The 24,424-nt window shown below is 43.5% G+C and overlaps 1 protein-coding gene and 1 non-coding gene across 3 annotated transcripts; one reads left to right on the forward strand and one right to left on the reverse strand.

The window, feature by feature from the left end:
• Positions 1 to 3,699: 3,699 nt before the first annotated feature.
• trnar-ucu lies at positions 3,700 to 3,791 on the reverse strand. The gene is given in 2 exon segments: positions 3,700 to 3,735; positions 3,755 to 3,791. It is a non-coding gene; the product is annotated as a tRNA-Arg (tRNA).
• Positions 3,792 to 14,876: 11,085 nt separating this feature from the next.
• LOC121270588 (zinc finger protein 229-like) lies at positions 14,877 to 22,950 on the forward strand. 2 transcript variants are annotated; one of them, XM_041175962.1, is made up of 3 exons: positions 14,877 to 14,920; positions 16,529 to 17,824; positions 22,185 to 22,950. In XM_041175962.1, exon 2 carries the CDS (start codon positions 16,905 to 16,907, stop codon positions 17,814 to 17,816), a length of 912 nt encoding a protein of 303 aa, XP_041031896.1. In that variant the 5' UTR covers positions 14,877 to 14,920; positions 16,529 to 16,904; the 3' UTR covers positions 17,817 to 17,824; positions 22,185 to 22,950. The 2 variants fall into 2 exon arrangements, with proteins under 2 accessions (XP_041031896.1, XP_041031897.1); XM_041175963.1 differs by lacking the exons at positions 14,877 to 14,920; positions 22,185 to 22,950 and adding an exon at positions 15,825 to 15,866 and having other exon boundaries at positions 16,529 to 19,338.
• Positions 22,951 to 24,424: the final 1,474 nt, after the last annotated feature.

Genomic DNA, 24,424 nt, shown 5'->3' on the forward strand with positions numbered 1-24,424 from the left:
AGAGAGAGAGGGGAGGAGGGAGAGAGAGAGAAAGAGAAAAAGAGAGGGTGAAAGAGAGAGAGAGAGAGAGTGCTGCTACGCATTGAACCACTGTGTTGGAAGTGAATTAATGTGAGGATGTTTTACGGCGTTTTAACTGTTTGAAACAACCAGTGACCGCGGTGAAAGGACACATTAGCACCTTCTTCAGCTCTTCCCGGAACTTGATCTGGGCCACCGCGTAGATGAAGACGTTGCTGCAGGAGCTGACTAACTGGAGCATGTTGGTTGTCCCCTGAAGGATGTACCGCGGGTCATTGAAATCCAGGCTGGTGATGTAGCTCTCGCCTGTGATCCGCACATAGAGGAAATGTCCGAGATAGATGGTGGAGGAGGAGGAAGCTGAGCGAGATGGCGAAAAGCAGGACAATGGACCTCTTGTGATTGACCATCTCCGCGTCTCCATGACTCTTGGCGCCCCAGAGTCTACTGCGGGCTCTGCTGGTCGCTGAGATGTGTCTTACAGTCAGGGCGTTGAGCAGCAGAATGAGGAGGAACGGGAGGAAAGGAGTTAAGCTATGGTCTAGCCAGTCGTAGACCTGCCAGATGAGCAAAGTGTAATAGGTGGACTTGAGGTCGCAGAACCAGGGCACCCCGTCTGAGATGTACAAAGGCTGGTAGGTGAACTAGCATGGGATGTTCCTCACGCAGCTCAGGGCACTGACCAGTCCTATAACCAGCAACACAGTTTTCTCGGTGCAGTATCTGGCCTTCAGGCTCTCACAGCAGATGGCCAAGAAACGGTCGATGGTGAAAGCCACAGTCAGCCAGACTGAGCCATCCCGGATGACAAAGACATTGCTGAGTGCGCATGCGGGAGTGGTGGACAGGACACTGTCCTGAAATTCGATGCGGCCGATCCAGTTGAGGATGACGGCGGTGATGATGACCAGGAAATCGCTCACTGTTATCGCCATCAGATAGTATGTGATGCAGCGGGAGAGTCCACGCCGTCTTCGGCATAAAATTACGATCCCCAGCAAGTTGGCTATGAGAAATCAGGAGAGAGAGATGTTACTGAGCGGACTCCAAACAACAGCTACTGCCAAATCCAACCATTTACTGTGAAGCATCCCCACCATACGCACTGCAGTGACTGAAGAAACAAACGCAACTCCACCTTTCAAGTGAGAAATAAAGATGAGCGATAAACTTTAACCTTGCCGGTTACAGCCACACCCCGCGGATGATTAAAACATTATTCAAAACGTGCAAAACCAACAAGCAAAAAGCAAAATACATAATAGGTCAACAATTTCGAATCTCCACTAACACCTTTCAAACGTTTCCATAATGAATTGCTAAGGCTACACTAACAATCAGGATTGTCCAGTGGGAACTCATTATACTGTAACTATTATATTCTTTCACTGGTTGAAAAGTACATTAGTGTAGTTACTAAACTTATTCTTATATTGCAATTCATCTAATATAATGATTTCACTGTAATTCGTTTTCTGATGCTGCCGTAAGATACGTGCACGAAAATATATGTTACTACACTGTGATATGCTATTATTCCGCACAGCACTTAAAACATTAGATTGCATTTGACTACCTTAAAATAAGTGTTCAACGATACAACAGGTTAATATTCATGCAAAGCCACACATCGTAATTCATATTTCAGCAATCCAATAAACGGTATTCCTATAAATCAATTGAATAGCACATTGTAATGCGGCACAATGCAAATACAAAATATGCTGTATAATTCACCCTAACACAGTATAATCCCATATAAGGCATCGGAACCCGGCTGAGGCCCGTAACACTCTGACAGCACTGAACATTAGAGAAAAAAATCATCCCGACCCTGACAGGGACGAGACAAACTTTCTGGAGATTGCAAAAAATTATAAATTACTTATTTGAGATCCATCACTTACCGGGGGCACCAATAACAGCGAGAATGGGATAGCAAAGGGCAAAGAATAGGCCTATCTGGTCCGTGCACGGTCTCCCAGAAACGAAATGGATTCCCGAAGCTGTATACTTTAGTTCTGTGAGGTATTCAAAGCGTCCTTCATTTATTCCGAATGAGAGGCTCCAGAGGGACAATTAAGTTACAACATGCACCTTAGTTACAGTTCAGTAAACAAACAGATCAACCCACGGTTTCATGTCTCCCATTCACAACATTGGCAAGGTGGATGATGGGCGAACTGCTGGCTGCAAATTCTGCGTTGCCCCCTCTCCACAAACCAGGCCTTTGCACCGACATCAAATGGAGCTGCTGATGGAACATACTGACTTGGGTCATATCTCTAACCAAAACACGTCTCTTCCTATGGCTGCCACTACGCTGGGCGGGGTTTGTGTGTGATGCTTCACCCCAGCATCGCTGCCTCGTCCTTCTTGCTCAAACAATAATACTCGTGTCATGCAAAACAACTGGAGAAAGCCATTCATATTGCAAAAACAGAAAGAGAATTAACGTATGAGAGTACGCAAGAGAAGTGGGAGATAAAAGAGAAAGACTGATATAGAGAAAGAAGAAAAACGAAAGGGAAGAGCACAAATATAAGTGAACGAAAGAACAAATGACAGAAATCGTGTACGATAACGCCTGATGTTTGTCATTCTGTGCCCGCTGTTTCTCGCATTGCTACACAATAATTCTCGGATGTGGGAATCGCGAACAAGGCCGGCATTTAGTGCAAATTTCTCGTTGCCACTGAGAAGGTAGTGGTGAGCAGCCTTCACGATCCACAGCAGCTAAAGGTGTACCCACGGTGTCTTTAGCAAGGGTGTTACAAAATTAGACCACAGGGACAATGAAGGACCAGCAACATATTTACAAGTTGGAATGGGATATGGTTTGGAGGGGATTGCGGGTGTTTTCCCAGGCACCCGCTGCCCTTCTGAGTGATTGAGATCATTGGTTTGGGAAATACTTCCAAAGAAGGCTTAGTGTGTCCCTGCAGCCCATCATCTGGGCTCCACATACCACAGTCACGATTGGGAGCCTGGAGGTGGACCACTCGACGCAGAACATCGAGCTGTGACGTGCTGTTGTGGGGGGCACAGTTCAGGATGTTAATGGCGGAGAATTCACTGTAGGTCATGCCATCGAATGTCAAGTGGACGTGGTGGTGCTGCCCCTAATCGAGGTAATCAATGTGACCTCAGATAATTGTATTTTAGTAGATTGTTGATAATGGGGTGATTCGTTAGGTCAGGCAAATGGAAATCTTCTCTCGGACCAGATTCTGGCGGAATTAGGCCAGAGAATATACTGAGTTACATATTGCTCCAGGTAAGTTATTAGATTAGTATAAGTATTAAGTTTATACTGGTCTGGACCCTTCATTTGTTATCACTGCACTGGACCATATTTCACAAGACTCTGTCTCACTTATTGGTGCACTAGGCCAGCTCCGCTTGTAATACGTGTTTCCCTGTCGTAGTTATTTCTGCATTGCTCTCTGTTTACAAATCGGGGCTCTTTCTCCGTTAATATAATATGAAGCACGGCTTACGTTATTCCTGCGGTGGGTGGATCATTTGTTTATATCGCAGAAGAGCTGGTCCCAATTATTCCAGCATTGAGCTCGCTTCGCTTTAGGCAGCACCAGTTCCTGTTTGAGTTATTCCTGCTACAGGATGTTTCTCGGTTTCGATCATTGATGAGTTTGCCTTTAATTTTGCCGTAAAATTTGACTCTGGTGGGATTCGAACCCACAACTTTTGAATATCTTAGCTATACAAAGACTAGAAGTCCAACGCGCTGTCCATTGCGCCACAGAGACACTAATGCTGTTCTTGTGGAACGATAGTTGATTATATAAGAATATTTTTTTTGGAATATTTTTACATTACACGAGGCCCTGCGACAGATTTACTGCATAAAAACATGTCTTTATTTATATTACATCAGATGCTGTGTCGAGATTTATATTACACTAGACCCTGTCTCCGTTTATATTACTCCAGACCATTCCCCTGATTCGATCAAACGAGCGTTTGTCTAGTGCAATGGAAATATGCGTAAAAGGGGCAAGTCGGTCTCTTGGCGAAGAAAGTCGCCATATTGCAATCGTGTATTGAAAATATCTGCCAAATGTGGTCCACTTTCGATGCGCTTAGCGTCCATTGTAGAAACTTTTAATATGGCATCAGCAAGTGAATCGCCGTCACAAGAAACTTAAATATAGCTGTTCATTCCACTCCACCAGCAGAGGCATAATGGTTTCATTCTTCATTGCCAGTTTCTTGTTAAATAACTTTACAATTTCCCATTGAAAATTTCTCAGAATTTTTAACTTTAATATTGGCTCTAAAGCACTTAATTCCTTGATCTCTTACCCCTCGTGATTTGCTCTGAGACACTCTGAGTGAAATTCACTCGATAAGTGGACATGGTTGCGAATAGAATTCTGCGTCATTTCAGATAAACTCCGCGGTCTATAGCAGAAGGTGTTCATCAGGTGGCGAAAGTGATCTTATTGACATTTGAATTTGAGAGAAGCCAATTTGTTGAGCACACAGGACAACGTAATATCCTATTGCTACTGCTCATCTTAATTTGAACTAAGTATGCTTCATTAAAAATTATTTAAGGGGATATACATTTTGCAATTGATTTGAATCTACACTTTCCAAAGAATGTCACAGTCTTGGAATAGGTTGAGAAGAAATTTATGGGAATTGTACCAGGGATGAGGGACCTCAGTTATATGAAGAAATTAGACAAACTGGGATTGGTCTTCTTGGAGCAGAGAATGTCAAAGGGTGATATAATAGAGGTGTTTAAATTTACGAAGGCTTTTGAAAGAGTTGTTGGTGAGATATTAATTCCACTGGCAGGAGGATCCGTAGGCAGAAGAACCAGAGTTCCGACAATTCGTAAAGGAACATAGAGTAGTATTAGATCTTTTAATTGAGCGATTGTTATGAGCTTGAGTGTATTTCTGGAAAGGACGATAGAAGCATATTCATTTGTAACTTTCATAACGAAATCGTACATATATTTGAAATTGAAAAAAATGCGCAGGGCTTTACAGAAAAAGTAGGAGAGTGAAACTAATTGGAGAGCTTTTTTCTGGAGAGCTGACACAATTCTGATGAATGAACAGTCTCTTTCTTTGCTGTAAGCTTCCATGATTTTATGCATTGAAATTGCATTAATCATTGACCTTGATGTTGTTATTTGTCTTATTAAAAGCAACTTCATTACCGAATGTCATGGTAAAGTTGTAAGTATTACGTGTTACATGAAACCTTTCAGCAGTTTAGCAGCTAAAGTGACTTGACTCTGATTTCAAAATCAACAGATTGTGGATTGCAACTCAACTTCAGAACCTGAACATAATTACCAGACTTGTAATCGGGGTACTGAAAGGTCATTATCTTTTTGTGACATCATGAACCAATAATCCCATTTCACCCCTTGCCTGTTGAGGTGGGCCCTGCTCTATATCCTGGTCGACATTCCTTCCTTCAATCAAAACAATCAAAGATATGTTACTCTGATGCGAGACCCTTTGCTCCACCGCTGATCCTTCTGTGCTCAAATCAGGAAAGTTCATGTGCAATTCGTTGCACTTTAAATCCACTTTGACCTCCCACAGCACGTGATTCGGTGGTAGATCAGTGTTGATCTGATAACGTGACAAACAATAACTGTCAACACCATTTTCACAATGGTTAGACGGCAAACTTCGGATCAGTGTTAACAATAGACGCACGTGTAGAAATGATAAGGCAGATCTGTACTGGTGCTATGGAAAACTATAGACAGCTAGTGGCAGCTAAACGGAGTTTCTGTTCATCGCCCACGGGGAGCTGTTATTACTGCATTGGAGTAGGTCATCCTTTGTTTCAGTTGCACTGCATCATATAATGTTTTTATATTGTATGAGACATTGTAACATTAATTACTGCACCAAACCACGTCTTTTATTTGATGAAGAAATAATGAGTCAGTTCTACATAAAAACTTAAGAAAAAGGAATAGATTAGGTTATCGATCCTTTGAGTCTTCACCACTGAGCAATAAATACATGGCTGATCTTCTGTATCAATTCCACAGTCCTGCACTTTCCCTATATCCTTTAATTCTCTTTATATTCGAAAGTCTATCGATCTTTACCTTTTATTTTTGTAAACATTAAGCATTCAATGGGGTGCAGAAACTTCAGTCCTAAATGTTCGACCCATTATTCTGGGAATGTGAACCCTAATTCTAGATTCCCCAGCCAGGGTAAATTCCTCCCAGCATCTATTCTATCAATACCCTTAAGAATTTCCGTTGAATATGCACACTGTCGAATTAACCTCCCCTCATGGGACAAACAGCTCATGCCAGAAATCTATCCAGTCAACTTTTGTTGCACTCCCTCCAAGACTAGTATATCCTTCCTTAGCTAAGGGACTAAAACTGTACACAGCACTCTAGGTATTCTCACCAAGGCTCTATACAATTGCAGAAAGACTGCTTAACTCTTGACTATCCATCCAATGTTAAGAAAGGCTAAAGGACCATTTGTTTTCCTAATTTATTGCTGTGGCAGCATATTAACTTCCTTTGACCTACAGAGCACACAGCTCCCACTGATTACTAACACTTCCCAGCCTCTCACAATTTTACCATATCCTAGTTTTTTTTTAATTTTCCCTCCCAAATTGTATAGTTTCTCAATTGGTCAATCTTCTATGGTTTTTCCACTCACGTAATCTGTCAGTATTCCTTATCAGATTTTTAGCGCCCTCCTCCTTGTTTACTTTTCTAGCTAACCTGTCACGTCAATTAACCAGTGTCATTGTAATCTGCGTCCAGCTGGTGCCAGCGGACCATACCTTTGTTTCTTAGTGCAGAACTTGAGAAACCTGTCCACTTGTACAAACAACAACAAGATAAGAATGCAACAATCGAGTTAGCAACACAAGTTTTAAATGCTGTGAGCTAGGAAGGTACCTTGGAAAACTAAGTAGACCTTGAACATTGCTGAAAAAAGGGAAATGCTGTCAAAGCTTTTCGTCTCGCACTCAGCAGGGCAGATAAATGTTGCATAACTGCCCTGATGGGTTCTAGGTGAAAAGCTGCGACAGCATGTCACTTTTATCAGCAATACATTCTTTCTATTAGGACTTTTCTATTTAAAAAGGCACTAAACCATGCCGCTCGTTTTTAACGGAGGACCTCTATCAGTTTTTATGGCACCAGACAAAGCCTCCAATCAAAAGCAAAATACTGCGGATGCTAGAACTCTGAAATTAAGACAGAAAATGCTGAAAAAACTCAGCAGGTCTGACAGCATCTGTGGAGAGAGAAACCCAGTTAATGTTTCGAATCTGGAGAGTTTCGAGACCTGCAGAGTTTTTCCACTATTTTCTATCTTTAATTATTACTAAAGCCTCCGATCATTTCAGAACAGGCCATGCTTCTGGTAATATTGCACTAAGTCCTCTGGTATTACAGCATGAGACTAGGCCTCCACTTATATCACGCTGGGCCAGGCCTCATTTACTACTGCTGTAGAATATAAATGTGTTCAATTTACATCCTGCCTTTGTTAGTTGTCAACTAAGAAATGTCTCTTTGCAGATTATTCCAGGCTTTGTCTCAGTTATTATTACACTGGATGCTCCCTCCGTCCATTTTACCAAAAGCCTTTGTCTCACCTCATAACATGCTAGATCACGTTTCTGTTTATATTACATGATAATATGACGCTGTTTTATTTCTACAGACTGTGTCTTAGTTTTGTATTGCACTCGGTCCTCGTTCGGTTATTACTGCATTAGATGACATACCAGTACATATCTCACTGGACACCGCCTCTGGCCTCTTTGCACGAGCATCTGTCTCATTTCCTTCTGCTCTAGAACATGTGTCTATGTAAATTCAGATAGGCCCCCTCTAAGTTATTACTGCGCTCGACCATGTCTCTGTGTGCATGAGAGGAGAACTGGCATCAATTATTACTGCAGTTCAACATATACCTGTTGACATTACCGTTAGCCAGGCCTTAGATATTAATGCATTAAATTATGCTTCGGCCACATTACACTAGTGGCTGATTCAGTTACTCGTACAGACAGCCATCTATTGTTTTATGTTAAAGAAGATGCTGTTCTGGTTTATATTACGCGGGAACATGACTCTTCATGTGTTACTTTTGGCCCTGTATTCGTTATTATTTGACTGGATCAAGTCAGTCTTTATAATAATTGAAACCCTGCCTAGTTACTGATGTACTAGAATCTATCACTGTTCATACTACACAAGATCCCATCTCTGCTTATTTTATACTAGATGTTGATCTTTTTATTCTGTATTCTTTTTATTCATTTTTTGGATGTATGCGTCGCTGGATAGGCCAACATTTATTACCCATCCCTAAATGCCCTTCTTCAGAGGGCATTTGAGAGCCAACCAGGTTGCTGTGGGTCTGGAGTCACAACTAGGCCAGACTAGGTGAGGACAGCAGATTTCCTACCCTAAAGGAAGGAAAGGGCAGTTTTGAACCAGATGGGTTTTTACTACAATCGACAATGGTTTCATGAGAGCGATTCTGCAAACTAAAAAGCAGTTCATCATCTGAATAATTTAATTGAATGAAAATATTTTTTTATTATTTCATAATATAACACACACATTAACCATCTGCACAAAATATAAATCAGACATGGAAAGGATCTTTCCTCTTGTGGGAGAACCTAGAACTAGGGGTCACTAAAACAGAGATGAGAAGAAAACTTTCTCTCAGAAAGTAGTGAGTCTTTGGAACTCCCTTCCTCAAAGGGCAGGGGAAAAATTGTCTTTGAATGTTTTCAAGGCAGAGGTAGCTCGACTTTTGATAAACAAGGAAGTGAAAGATAACAGGGAGTAGGTAGTAGGTTACAATCAGATCAGACATGACCTTATTGAATATCATTGCAGTGTCTGACTGTAATAACCATGTTCTAATCTCTGTAATGTTCATTGATTGTATGGAAGCACCTCATGATCTTTGTGGAAAACTGGAATATGATTGCACTTTTTGTGATGGCCATTTGGAAAGTTTTGTATAGTTCTTTCAGATATTTTATGAATAAAGTATCTTTTTTCCAAAAAAGAAAATAATCCGCTTCCTCTCAACTGGCTTTGGAAACGTTTACAACGAGTCGCCTCTCGAGGTCAGTACCAGTTTGCGGTATAAAAACAGAAAATTCTGGACATACTCAGCAGGCCGGGAAGCATTGGCGCAGAGTGAATCACAGTTAAAGTTTCATGTCCGCAACATTTCACCTGAGCTCAGTCTGAGGAGTTGCTGATTTCTGGTGAAAGGTGACAGACTGGAACCTCCACTCTGTTTCTGGTTGAATTTCCAGTATTTTCTGTTTGTCTTTCGAATTTGGTTAACTTTCTGCGGCAAGACACAAGAGGGGAGGGGGTAACATCACCCACAGGACAATCGCAGGCGCATTCTTTGAGATAACTATTTGGTCACAACTTGGGACGAGAGTAAATATGCCCACATTGCAGACACTTCAGTTTAAGGGTGGATTTTACTGTATAATTATATTGATGTTCTTTAAGAATCATCACACAACGGCATAAAATAAACATCAGGGTCTCCCTCGGTTCCCTGGGGACACAATCAGACAATGAAGCTCCACTGACTAACTGCCCCCTCGGTCTGACACTCTGCCGTGACCGTCAGTATCTCTGATGAAAGATCCTCTCGATTAGTATTCACTAGACAAATTGCGGAAGCCCTGTCCATTCCTCCCGTTAGCTGTTCATGCTCCGAGCCGCCTGGCCCGCCTTGTGCTATCAGAGAGATTGCTGCCACTCTCCCGGAACAGTAACCAGGAGCGAGGTTTTTGTACAGTGACTGCCGCATTTTGTCTCAGTGTGGGGCTCAGCCACATAGTAATAAACTGCAGCATCAGGGCAGATGAGACCAAAAACTTCGTCCAAGAGGTAGGATTTAAGGAGTATCTTAAAGGAGGAAAGTGAGGTGGAGATGTTTAGGGAAGGAATTCCAGAGCTAACTGACTCTCCCACAGTGGAAACATTTTCTTCCTATCTACCTGTCGAAACCTCTCAGCATTTTGAACACCACCATTAAATTTCTCCCTAACCTCCTTGCTCCAAGGAGGGAAATCCCAACTTCTCCAGTCCCTCCACAGAACTGAAATCCCTCAGGCTTGGTATCATTCTGTTGAATCTCTCCTGCACCCTCTCTGAGATAGTGACGTCCTTTCTAAATTGCGGTGCCCAGAATTGGTCATGATATCCAGCTGAGGTCTCACCAGTGGTTTAATAATGGTTTAGTGTAACTTCCTTGTTTTTGTACTCTGAGCCCATTTCAATGAAAACAGGACCCTTTGTGCTTTATTAAAGCTTTATCAAATAGTCCTGCTATCTCCAAAGATTTCTCTACATACAGGGTGTTCTTGTTCCTGCACTGTGATTAAAATTGTACCATTTAGTTTATACTGCCTCTCCTCATTCTTCCTTCCAAAATATATTATTGACTGTGAATCACGTTGGGATGTTCTGAGGGTGGGAAAGGTGCAAAATGAACACAAGAACTTTCTTTCTCTTTTACAGCTGATTAAAATTTGTAGATTTTACTCCAAAGATTAAATTGTGATTGATATTCAAAGTTACCTATTTTGCTGCAGAAACAACTTCAGCTGGGAGTCAGTGACTTAAGAGGAAAGATCCCAGACAGTGGTTCTTCAAGGTACACTGCAGGCCCAGCAGCTCAATCAGCTCTACTCTCAGCTCAAGAGATCTCAACAACTCCACATACTGTCCACAGGGGAGTTCTCCTGGTGCCGTGAGAGCAACATTCGTGTTTTAACTAACACCAACAAAAAGAAATCTGGATTTATCGGTCATTTGTCTCATTACTGTTTGTGGGATCTTGCTGTGCACAACTGGCTGTTGTGAAAGAACAAAGAGAGCATTTCAAAAGGAACTAACTTGTCTTTGTGCTTTTAAAAAGACACAACACACTGTGTTTAATACAAAGCTGATCTGACACTTATCCAGAATTTGAACAACTGTAACTAGACTGGAGTTTATCAAAATAATCAGAAATAGATCCCAACTCTCAGAATGAACGTGGTTCTGTCCTGGATGTGGTTAACAGCAGCAATAACAGCAGAGTCCAACCCCTGCAGTCACTTGTGAACTCGCTGGTGCATCAACAGAGTGGAAGAACGAGTGAATCCCTTCCCACACACAGAGCAGGTGAAAGGCTTCTCCCCATTGTGAACTTGCTGGTGCCTCCACAGGTTGCATGAACGAGCAAAGCTCTTCCGATATTTTGAGCAGGTAAACGGTCTCTCCCCAGTGTGAACTCGTTGATGTACAGTGAGGTCAGATGATTTCCTGAACCCAGTCCCACAGTGAGAGCACCTGAACGGTTTCTCGTCAGTGTGAACTGGTTGTGGTGCGCCAGGTCTCCGGAACTCTTATAACACTTACCGCAGTCTGAGCATTTAAAAGGTCTCTCCCCAGTGTGAACTCGCCGGTGTATCAGCAGATTGGATGAATTAATGAAGCCCTTCCCACACACAGAGCAACTGAACGGCCTCTGCCCGGTGTGAACTCGCTGATGTATCAACAGGCTGGACGATTGTCTGAAGCTCTTTCCGCAGTGAGAGCAGCTGAATGGTGAGTAGCCGGTGTGAATGCGCTGGTGCTCCCTCAGTCCATACAGACATTTAAAGCTCCTATCACAGTCAGAGCAATGAAACTATCTCTTATCATTGTGAACTTGCTGGTGTCTCAGCAGCCCAGATAAAAACATACATCTCTTCCCACACAGGGAACAGGTGAATGGCCTTTCCCCAGTGTGAACTCACTGGTGTTGTCACCAAGGTGGATGAATGAGTGAATGCCTTCCCACACTCAGTACAGGTGAAAGGCTTCTCCCCCGTATGACTGCGTCGATGACCTTTCAGCTCAGAGGCATAATTGAATCCTTTCCCATAATCCCCACATTTCCATGGTTTCTCCCCAGTGTGACTCTGCCTGTGTTTTGACAGGCAACATGATCGACTGAAACCTTGTCCACACACAAAACATGTGTACGGTTTATCCCCACTGTGAACAGTGCTATTTTCTTCCATGTTCAAAGGCCGATGATATTCAGATCCAGAAGAATTGAGCAGCTCTGTCAGATCCTGGGTGTGATATTAGGTTTGGGTTTCCCATCTGTACATTCTCTCCTTTTAATATCTGGTAAAACAAATAGAAAAAAGGAAAAAGAGAGTGTGAGACAGAACCCACAAAAACAAAAAGACAGGTTGTGAAATTGAGCAGAATTCATGGGGCCAACATTAGAAAAGAGACCATGAAAGCTGCTGAATTATTGTAAAGATCCAATTGTATCCTGTTGTCCTTCAGGGAAGGGAACCTGCCATCAGGTTTGGACCTACAGAACAGAGAGAGAGTTGGGAGGTGGCAGCAATGGAGGTTTTCTACATCTGCACCTCTACCAGACGTTTGACAGGACCTGTCACCTCCACCATCTCCACCAGCAGGTGCATGCAGATACTATCATCCTTTTCAAGTCACACTCCATTCTGAGTCAGACATATATCCCTGTTCCTTCATTGTGACTGGATGAAAATCTGATGTTTCTTACTAAGAAGAATTGTGACAGGACCTTCACCACACTGACTGCAGTCATTCAACAAGAAGGCCCACCATCACCTTCTCAATGGGAAACTGGGAATTGACAACATGTGCTGGTCTCGCTGGTGATGCCCAAATCCCATGAATGAAGTAAAAATTTTCTGTACTTGCAAAATGGATTAAAAGACTCTACAGACATACTTGTTAATAAAACAATACTGTTTTCTGTTGCAGAGTAGGAATTGCATCAATTTAACAAACCAATTTCGCCTAGAATCTACCTCCCTTTAGCTTCCCAAATTGGAAATTGCTGGGCTCAACAAGTCCTCTGGCTATTGGCCCAGTGGAGGAGGCTAGAACCTGGAGACACAGTTTAAGAATAAGAGATGAGGAGAAATTTAAGACTGAGATGAGGAGCCTGTGGAATTCACTTCCTGAGAGCGCAATGGAGGCTGGGTCATTGTTCAAGGCAGAGTTAGACAGATTGTTGATTAGCAAGGGAGTCAAGTGTTGCAGGGGCAGACAGGAAATTGAAGTTGAGACCACAACCAGATCAGCCATGATCTTATTGAATGGTGGAGCAGGCTTGAAGGGCCGAATGTCCTACTCCTGCTGCTAAGTTCTAGTCCTATGGGTTAAACCCAGCAGCCTCTCCTCCCATTTCCACTCCAGTTCAATGTGCTTCTGCATCCAACACCATCCTGATTCAAACCTGGTCTGCCTGGATTCAGCCTGCAATAAAACAAAAGCAAAATACAGTGGATTCTAGCAATCTGAAATGCAAAAAGAGAAAATGCAGGGAAACTCAACAGGTCAAGCAGTATCTGTGGAAAGAGAGAAACAGAGTTAACGCTTCAGGTCGTTGACCTTTCCTCAGCCTCGAATAAAACAATTACCGACGGTTCCGACAATCCCCCTTGCCCCAGAAACCGCTCTATCCAACTCGCTCCTTTCCCCAGGTGCTGAGAGTGCGCATGCTCCCTCGGACCAGCTGTGGGGCATTCTGGGCGGCTCCTTTGTTGTGAGTCAGACTCGGTGGAAATGGGAGAAGAAACCTGGAAGTGGCGGCGAGGATGGGCGACGCGCTGCAGCATCGCTTTAATGGGCAGCCCCGACCCCTGACCCCAGCCCGGGGAGATCACCGCATGGCTACCGGGCCCAGTGCTCTCATTCGGCCTCTGAGAGCAGCACTCACTGTTCCTGAGACTGCGCTCGCACCCCCCCACCGACCCCCACTCAGTTTCTCTATTGAATCCTGTATCTCTAATTGTTTTTCCCAACTCAGATTCACCGTCTCATTTTCTTTTCTTCCTCTGAGCCCCTGAACTCCATCTGACAGGGTCATGTTGGAGAGTGGATATTGACTGTCCTGGGAAACAACAGCAAGAGGAGGCCAGAGGAGCAAGAGAACAGTAAGTTCATCAATTGGAGTGATTGAGGCCTGGAACCTGAGTTGGCCAGTCAAGTGAGTCAGTGTAAACCCCTGGTAAACAAGTTATCATAAAAAAATCATTTTTTTGGGATGTGAGCGTCGCTGGCTAGGCCAGCAATTATTGCCCATCCTTAATTGCTCTTGTTCAGCGGGAATTTAAAAGTCAGCCACATTGCTGTGAATCTGTCAGCCAGACCAGGTAAGGATGGCAGGTTTCCTTCCCTGAAGGGGATTAGTGAACCAGCTGGGTTTTTATGACAATCAGCAATGATGTCATGGTCATCATTAGACTTTTAATTCCAGATTTTTATTTAATTTAAATTTCATCATCTGCCGTGGTGGGATTTGAACCCTGGGACTCTGGAATGCAACACAGTAGTTTAAATTTTGTCAGCATTTTGATTTCCTGAGGCTCCGATTATGAGTTTCATACACTTTCTGTGCCAAGCGGATGAGGGTTCAAAGGTCATGCATCTCTCTCTTTGCATGCCGATGTTTGTAAAAAATATATAAATTGATTTCTCCCTCATGGTTCTATTCCCAATGCTTAGATGGACAATGCCTCACCAATTCCCACTCCCCTTCTTTTTCGTATTTAATGAAGGGTCCATGCACTTGAGTTGATGCATAATTTTGTTCTCAAATTTATTGATTGCCTCCCGCCTCAATCTCCCCATCAGTTGAAAAAACACTAATTAAGATGTGCAATGGCGGGGTCTTTACCCAGCATTCCCTGCGGTAGTGAATGTCCCCTATCCAAACCACAAGAGTGGTGTGCAGGCGGAGAGCCGATCATTGTTGGAGCATGCGCAGTGCGAGTGATGGCGATGGGGCGAGCCGCTGCTTTGTTTCATCTGCAGCCGGTAAGGAAATAGAAACGCGGAGGGAGCGATGGAGCCGGCGGGTAGACGGGAAGGGTTTCTAAACACCTGCTTAAGGCCTCACACCTCGAATAAGAACTTGCAGGTCCGGGGTTTGCAGCTTCGAGTCCTTTTCTTGAGAACTGGCCCAGGTGAAGCGCCGCCATCTTTGTTCAGCGAGGCCTAGAGCGCATGCGTTGGCGGCTTGGGATGTGGCTGAGTGGGCGGGGCTTCAGAATCTCAAACGCGGATTGGGTGACCGCTTTACGGAACACCTTCGGTCTGTCCGCAAGCATTACCCAGACTTCCCTGTCGCTTGCCATTTCAACACTCCACCCTGCTCTCTGCTCACATGTCTGTCCTTGGCTTGCAGCATTGTTCCAGTGAAGCTCAACGCAAACTGGAGGGACAGCACATCATCTTTTGACTAGGCACTTTACAGCCTTCCAGACTGAATATTGAGTTCAACAATTTTAGATCATGAACTCTCTCCTCCATCCCCACCGCCTTTCCGTTTCTTCCCCCCCTTTTGTTTTTTCCAATAATTTATATAGATTTTTATTTTCCCACCTATTTCCATTATTTTTAAAAGTGTTTCCATCCATTGTTTTATCTCTACCTTTTAGCCTTCTTTGATTCCTTCACCCCACCCCCACTAGGGCTATCTGTACCTTGCTTGTCCTGCTTTCTACCCTTAATTAGCACATTCCTTTAGATAATATCACCACCTTCAACATCTCTTTGTCCTTTGGTCTGTGACATCTTTTGGTTATCTCCAACTATCACTGGCCCTCCAACCACGCGCCCCCTACCCCCATCCCCCGCTTAAACCAGCTTATATTTCACCTCTTTTCTATTTTTACTTAGTTCTGTTGAAGGGTGATGAGGACTCGAAACGTTAGCTGTGCTCCCCCGCACCAATGCTGCCAGACCTGCTGAGTTTTTCCAGGTATTTTTGTTTTTGTTTTTGCTTCAGAATCTCTGTTCCCCACCGGGTCCTTGTGCCCTGGAAGTAAGTAATTCTGGCCACAATAGCTTCACCTATTCTCAGACTGCAGATGATGTTTTCAACCTAGAGGAGTCCGTGGGCCATGTATATATTCAGTATGATACCTGTGTGGTTACCTGAGGGGGCTGCTCCTCCATGTTAGTTTATGCTTCAGCCCCAGGCTCCTGATATTGCTGCCCAGTGGGAGGTGGCTAAGTCAGAGGATCTTATCCTGGAGCTCCTCTTGGTTAAGACAGCATTTTGTAGATCAAGGGTGGGTGGGGTCCATGGCTGCTGGCCTCTCTTCCGTGATTTTGTCTGTGCCCGAATGGCCTTGGACAGGGAACATGAGGTGTCCACTGATAGACTTGGTACCTTTTACAACCGCTGGTACCTCAGGGTACAGAATTTCTTGTAGACACTGGAAACAATATTCTGGTTTAGTTGGGAAGGTTTCCTTTGCTTTTGATGGAACTTTGTTGCTAATTTTACTTTCTTTTACTTTGATTGGATCACATGTTTGGGGAAATGAGTGGAAAGAATGTTCCACAGAAACTAGAATAGTCTGTTCTAAATTTCTATTCTGCACTGATAGTGGTACTGACTGTCAACTTTATTTATAGGGGATTAGAAGGAGAGGACTTGCTGATGGGAAACTCAAACCAAACATTAGATCAAGATCCGACAGAGCCACTCGATTCATCAGGATCTGAATATGATCGGCCTTTGAACACTTGAAAGCTGGAAGGGGAAACGTTTGTCTGTTCTGTCTGTGGGAGAAGAATTCAACCATCGGTGTGAATGGAAAATCACCGAGACACTCACACACCCGAGTGAGAATGTTCCAGTGAACTGACAATGGGAAAGAGCTTTAACCAGTTACACAGCCTGAAAAAAACATTACACTGTTCCCAGTGAAGAGATCTGTACATATGCAGTGTGTGTGGACGAGGCTTCAACTGATCGACCAACCTGGAGAGACACAAGGACACCAACACCATGGAGAAACCATGGAAATGTGGGGACTGTGGGAAGGGCTTCACTTATCCATCCCTGCTGGAAATGCATCGACGCAGTCACACTGGGGAGAGGCCATTCACCTGCTCCATGTGTGGGAAGGGATTCACTCAGTCATCCCACCTGCAGACCCACCAGCAAGTTCACATTGATGAGGGGCTGTGTAACCCCTCAGGCAATGAGAACAGCTTTCAAAGCTCCAAGGACTTAGTCAGGCACCAGGTTGTTCACACCAAGAAACAGTTCAGTTGCTCTCACTGCGGGAAGGTGTTTAAACGATTGCCAAATCTCATTGAACATGAGCGCACTCACACTGGGGAAAGGCCATTCATCTGCTCTGTGTGTGGGAAGGGATTCACACGATCATCCCACCTCGCTACACATCGACTGGTTCACACGGATAAAAGACCTTTCAAATGTTCTGACTGTGAGAAGAGTTATAAAACCACAAGTGATCTGCTGATCCACCAGCGGGTTCACAATGAGGAGAGGCCCTTCAGATGCACAGTGTGTGGGAAGGGATTCACTCTGTCATCCAGCCTCCAGAAACACCAGCGAGTTCACACTGGGGAGAAGTCATTCACCTGCTCCCTGTGTGGAAAGGGATTCATTTATTTAACTAGCCTCAGATCACACCAACTTGTTCACTCTGATAAGAAACCTTTCAAATGTTCTGAATGTGAGAAGAGCTTTAAAACCACAAGTGTTCTGCTGAGACACCAGCGAGTTCACACTGGGGAGAGACCGTTCATCTGCTCCAACTGTGGGAAGGGATACACTCGCTCATCCCACCTGCTGACACACCAATGCACTCACACTAGGGAGAGGTCGTTCACCTGCTCTGAGTTTGGGAAGGGATTCACTCGGTCAACCCATCAGCTGACCCACCAGTGAATACTCAAGTGAGTGCAGTGGTTGGATTCTGCTTTATGGCTGTTGTTAGTCACATCCAGGACCGAACCATGTTCATGCTGATAGTTGGAGCTTTTTTCTGCTGATGTTTTTAATCCCTGTAACTGGGCTGGATTTTAATATGTGGATAAATGTCAAATTAACTAATATTGTTTCAGGCACACTGTCGAGACCTTCATTTGTCCAACATAAGAGAAGATTAATTGATGTCTTGTTGCTGACTGCTCCATTTTTGGAGTCTTTTCTCTTTTCTAACTCTAGATTATTTCAGTTCTCGTGCCTTCAATTAGTCTCACAGACAAGTCCCAGCTCCCTATACCTTCCAGATTGTCTCTCCTAGCCTTGGGATCCAGGGAAGGTATCGGTAACACTCCCGGGATCACTAAATACATAACCCAGTCTTTTGTACGGATATGCTGGGATCATTGAGGATGGTGATGTTTGTGGAGCCTCCTCTTCCTGTTAGTTGTTTAATTATCCACACTTTTCCTGACTGGATGTGGCAGGACTGCAGAGCTTTGATCTGATCCATTGTGTTTGGGATTGCTTCACCCTGTCTCAAGCATGCTGCTTCCACTGTTTAGAATGCATGTAGTCTCATGGTATAGGGTCACCAGATTGGAATCTCAGTTTTAGGAATGCCTGGTGCTACTTCTGACATGTTCTCCTGCAGTTTGTGTTGAACTAGGGTTGGTCCCTTGGCTTGATGGTAATGGTAGAGTATGGGATATGTGGACCATGTGGTTACTGACTGTGGCTGAATACAATTCTGCTGCTGCTGATGATCCACAGCACCTCATGGATGCCCATTTATATCTAGATCCATTCTGAATCTATCTCATTTAGCATAGTGATAGTGCCTCACAACATGATGGACGGTATCCTCAGTGTGAAGATGGGACTTTGTTTTATAAGATCACAAGAATTAGGAGCAGGAGTAGGTCATTTGGCCCCATGAGCCTGTTCCACCGCTAATAAGATCATGGCTGATCTCATTGTGGCCATAACTCCACTTTCCTGTCTGCCCTCCCCACCCTGCCGATTAACTCTTGATTGCCGGGATGAAGAACTGTAGCTACAAGGGTAGATTGGAGAGGTTGGGTCTGTTTTCCCTGGAGAAAAGAAGGCTAAGAGGAGACTTAATAGAGGTATTCAAGATTCTGAGGGGTATGGACAGAGTAATTAGTGAGAAACTGTTGAGTGCATCAAGAGCTAGAGGGCACACATTCAAAATAATGGGCAAAAGGAGTAAAAGTGATGTGAGGAATTTTGTTTTTTACCCAGAGGATGTTTGGAGTCTGGAACAAACTTCCTGAGAGGGTGGTGGAGACAGGTTCGATCGAGGTATTCAAAAGGGAATTGGATTGCTGCCTGAAGAGAGAATGTGCGAGTTTACAGGGATAAGGCAGGGGTGTGGGATGAGGTAGAATGCTCTTTCAGTAAGCCAGTACAGACTCGATGAGCCAAATGGCCTCTTTCTGCACTGTAAAGATTCTGTGATTCTTGTCAGTCAAAAATCTGTCCAACTCAGCCTTGAATATATTCAGTGATCCAGCCTTCATTACTCTCTGGGGAAGAGAATTTGAAAGACTAATGACCCTCAGCGAAGAAATTCCTTCTCGTATCTGCCCTAAATGGGAGACCCCTTATCTTTAAACTGTGCCTCCTAGTTCACGATTTCCCCCACAAAAGGAAACATCCTCTCAACATTGTCCCTGTCAAGCCCCCTCAGGATCTTATCTGTTTCAATAAGATTGCCTCTCATTTTTCTAAATTCCAATGAGTAGGGGCCAAACCTGCTCAACCTTTCCTCATAGGACAATCCCTTCATTCCAGGAATCAGTCTAGTGAACCTTCTCTGAACTGCTCCCAATACAAGTATATCCTTCATTCAGTAAGGGGACAAAAGTTCCCTCGCTGTGCTCTTTTTAATGATCTGTACAGTCATTGCAAGATTTCCTTACTTTTATATTTCAGCCCCTTTCAAAAATGCCTCCCTAATTACTTGCTGTTCCTGCTTGCTACCCTTCTGTCATTCATGTATCAGGATACCCAGATCCCTCCATACCGCAGCATTCTGCAGTCTCTCCCCATTTAAATCATATAGTTTTTCTATTGTTCCTGCCAAAGTCGACCACCCCACGTTTTCCCACATTATATCTGCCACAATTTTTGCCCACTCAATTAACCTATCTATATCTTTATATCTTTCTCACAACTTGCTTTCCCACTTCTTTGGTATCATCAGCAAATTTGGATGTAACACAGTTGATTCTTTCATCCTAGTCAGATGGTAAATAGTTGAGGCCCCAGCACTGATCCCTGTGACACTCCACAGTTACAGTTTGTCAACCTGAAAATGCATAAGTACTGTGTGATGATCACTCCTATGAATACTGTTACGGACAGGTGGATCCGCGACAGGTAGATTGGTGAGGACAAGGTCAAGTAGGTTTTTCCCTCTTGGTTCCCTCACCAACTATCACAGACCCAGCCTAGCAGCTTTGTGCTTTAGGACTCTGCCAGCTCATTCATTATTGGTGCTACTGAGCCAGTCTTGGTGATGGACATTCCCCCACCCACTGTACATTCAATGCCCTTGCCACCCTCGAGGCTTCTACCAAGTGGTGATCAACATGGAGGAGCACTGATTCATCAGCTGAGGGAGGGCAGTAATCAGCATGAGATTTCCATGTCCATGTTTGACCTGATGCAGTGAGACTTCATGGGTACAGAAGTCAATGTTGAGGACTCTCAGGGCCACTCTTTCACCCTGTATACCTCTGTGCTGCCATCGCCGCTAGGGTCTGTTCCTGAGTATGATTGTGTCAGGCTATTGCTTGACTAGTCTGTGAGACTATAACAAGGGTCATGTTTAATAATTAGTTTCTAGTTTAGTTATGTGTAATGACCAAGTAATTGAAATGTATTAATCAAATAACCTAATATGAAGTTCTGCTTAATTGTAATCGATGTAGGACACCAGTACCACGTGACTGGCTCTTTGTCTTGACAAGTGAAATACAGCACACGGCCCTAGGCTGGTGCAAACCTAGACATTTATGGTTTAATTGCAGAGTGGATGCTGCAAACCCCACCCTGGTTGGATGAGCTTAGGTCTGGAACCGTTAACTCCCCAGCCATTGACACTGATCAGTTATTCTTGAGTTAGAAGGCCCTACTGTGTGAACAAAACAGTTGTGGTGTTTCAAATCTTCAGCCTTATGACTTAAATCAGTTTAGCCTTTTAACTTGTAGTGTCTTCAAAGAAGCAGTCACTTTCCTGAACAATATAAAACCATCTTTGGTTCTTTAAGCTTAAAATTAAGTTTTCCAATCAGATTTTGTAGTTTTTTTCGACTCATATTAGTTATGAACATGTATCAATTAAATGTATCAATTGAATGTATTCTTATGTGTATCTTGCTATCTCAGCTTTGACACACTGCTCACCTTTATGCACACTATCGATTTTAGGTCTGAAGTAACTTTGTATTAGCTTTAGGCTTTGTGCCCTTTGTACCCTTTTTATTAACTGGTCCAATCTCTGGCAGCCACTCTGAAAACATACACCAGCAGCAGTTTCCTTAAACATATTGATGAAGCGCCTGCCCTAATGAGAACTCTAGAGGATTTCTATACATCAATTAGGCATTTGGGACAATGATCCCAAGTTTTTTTTTATTCGTTCATGGGATGTGAATGTTGCTGGCTAGGCCAGCATTTATTGCCCATCCGTAATTGCCCTTGTTCAGAGGGCATTCAGAGCCAACCATATTGCTGTGGGTCTGGAGTCACATATTGGCCAGACCAGGTAAGTATGGTAGATTTCCTTCCCTAAAGGACGTTAGTGAACCAGATGGGTTTTTACACCTTTTTAGATTTATTCCAGGTTTATGAATTAATTAAATTTAAATTTCCCCAGATACCCTCGGTGGGATTCAAACTCATGTCTCCAGACAATCATCCAGGTCTCTGGATTACTAGTCCAGTAGAATTAACACTCTACCGCCATTCCCTTGTCTATGTCTTTAGCAGGAGCCTGCAGGCTGATGAGACTGTGTTAAACTGTCACTGTGCTCCTTTACTGCTGTATTTAACAGGAGCCTGCTGGCTGATGAGACTCTGTTAAACTGTCACTGCGCTCCTGTACTGCTCTGTGTTTAACAGGAGCCTGCAGGCTTATGAGACTCTGTTAAACTGTCAGTGTGCACCTGTACTGCTCTGTATTTTGCCTGTGATGCAAAATGCCTGAACCTTTGTCCCAGTGGAACCTTTCTGTTATGAAATGTGGGTGAATATTAATGAGCCTCACATCCTCACTCATGTCTGCTGCAATTGTTTTGAAAGGAGATGTGTGAAGAGCTGGTCTTTGTATGGAGATGTGAACCAAGGAAACAGTATAAGTTCTGTTGAAGGGTCATGAGGACACGAAACGTCAACTCTTTTCTTCTCCGCCGATGCTGCCAGACCTGCTGAGTTTTTCCAGGTAATTCTGTTTTTGTCAAGGAAACAGTATCTGTGTGTGATAGTGACACAGCCTTGTGCTCACACTCAGAACAATGTACAGGTATCCTTGTGGTTATGGTTTGAGCAGAGTCAGATTACGAATGTAGTGAACAAGTTAAATGTAAATATCTCCAGTGTAGCTGCAGCTTGTTAGATCAGAGCTGGGGAGAAGGGAGCTCTGAATCCACTGTATTATCTCTGTTCTCTGGATTGGGTAACTACAATTTTTCAATATAGTGGTGTTTTATTCAAGAAATACATTCACAGCTCAAAGACTGAATTGTAACTTACAACAAGAACATTCATAAAATTTAATATAGAGATTAAATAATCAAGTTAAAGACATGGGAATATGTGACAATCTGTCATAACAAAAATTGGCAAACAAATTCAGCAGGTAACAGGGAATCAGTGGACGAGATATTAGAGGAAGGAATATTGAATTAAAATTATATTAAAATTACAGACCAATCCACCATTCCTATAGTACAGGCTCTGAAGTATATTAATGATGACATTTTTAAGTACTTCATTGAAGACTGGAACCACGTAAGGAATTACTCTGTCTGTATAATAAAGTGCTGTTAATAAAGTCAGGAAAAGACAATCTGATGTTGTGAGTTTGATTATCTAGTGTCTGAAACCACAAGATTCAACATTTAGAGTCAACAAGATGAATAAGGAAACACATCACAGCCCAATATTCCAGCTCAATATTCACAGAAGAAAGTCTGTTATCGAACACCTTGAGTGGACAGAACAGAGGAAGATCCCAACTGTAAGAAACCCTCCAATCATATGTAAATATCTTTCAAATGTTGACAGGTTCCAACTGTCAGTTTCCATTACATCGAAGTCAATGGAAGATGAGAGAGCGGTTGAAGGTTCCATGTAGAAATGCAAATTCTTGTTGTTATTGCCTTACATTGGTAGACTCAACAATATCACACAAACATTTTAAATCCTCGTACCATAATTATCAGTCATTTTCAGATTGGAAACTTAAACCTGCCATTTCACTTTCAGTCAAGAGCAGATCACAGCTTTACACCAATCTCTGATGTGACAGCACATTTCCAGCATTCACCATTGTTCATCCTGACTCTAAACCCAGTTGTAAAGAAGCTTTTTGTTCTGTGTCTAGGAGCTCTGAACCATGGATGAGAGCGGATGGGACACGTTTCTTGCACACTTCAGGATTAACCCATAAGTTCAATCCTGGATGTGATTAACAGCAGCAATAAGGACACAACACAAACCCAATCGTCACTAGTGGACTTGTTGAGGTCTCAGCAGGTGGGATGAATCAGTGATTCCCTTCCCACACATGGAATAGGTGAATGGCCTCTCCCCTGTGTGAACTCGCTGGTGTTGCAGCAGGGTGAATGCCCGAGAGAATCCTTCCCACACACAAAGCAGATGAACGGCCTCTCTCCAGTGTGAGTGCGTTGGTGTCTCAGCAGATCACTGCTGTTTTTAAAGCTCTCCTCACAGTCAGAACATATAAAAGTTCTTGTATCAGAGTGAACTCACTGGTGTCTCAGGAGGTTGGATGAATGAGTGAATCCATTCCCACAAACACAGCCGATGAATGGCCTTTCCCCAGTGTGAACCTGCTGATGTTTTGTGAGATCAGATGATGTCATGAACCCAGTCCCACATTGACAGTATCTGAATGGTCTCTCGTCAGTGTGAACATGTTGATGGCTCATCAGTTCCCTGGAACTTTTATAGCACTTTTTGCAATCTGGGCATTTAAAAGTTCTCTCATCAGAGTGAACTCGCTGGTGTTTCAGCAGGGTGGATGAATCAGCAAATCCCTTCCCACACTTGTGGAAGGTGAATGGCCTCTCCCCAGTGTGAACTCACTGGTGTGTCAGTCGGTTGGAAGAACTGGTGAATCACTTCCCACACTTGGAGCAGGTGAAGGGCCTCTCCCCAGTGTGAATCCGCTGGTGTTTCAGCAGGGTGGGTGACCAAGTGAATCCCTTCCTACATTCAGAGCAAGTGAACGGTCTCTCCCCTGTCTGATTTCTCTGGTGTGTACATAGGCTGGATAACTGAGTGAATCCCTTCCCACA

This window comes from Carcharodon carcharias, chromosome 27, assembly GCF_017639515.1.
Source record: "Carcharodon carcharias isolate sCarCar2 chromosome 27, sCarCar2.pri, whole genome shotgun sequence".
NCBI lineage: Eukaryota > Metazoa > Chordata > Chondrichthyes > Lamniformes > Lamnidae > Carcharodon > Carcharodon carcharias.

Excerpts from the sequence above, each read along its gene's own strand:
- LOC121270588 (XM_041175962.1), top strand. The coding sequence starts at position 16,905 with ATGGAGAAACCATGGAAATGTGGGGACTGTGGGAAGGGCTTCACTTAT.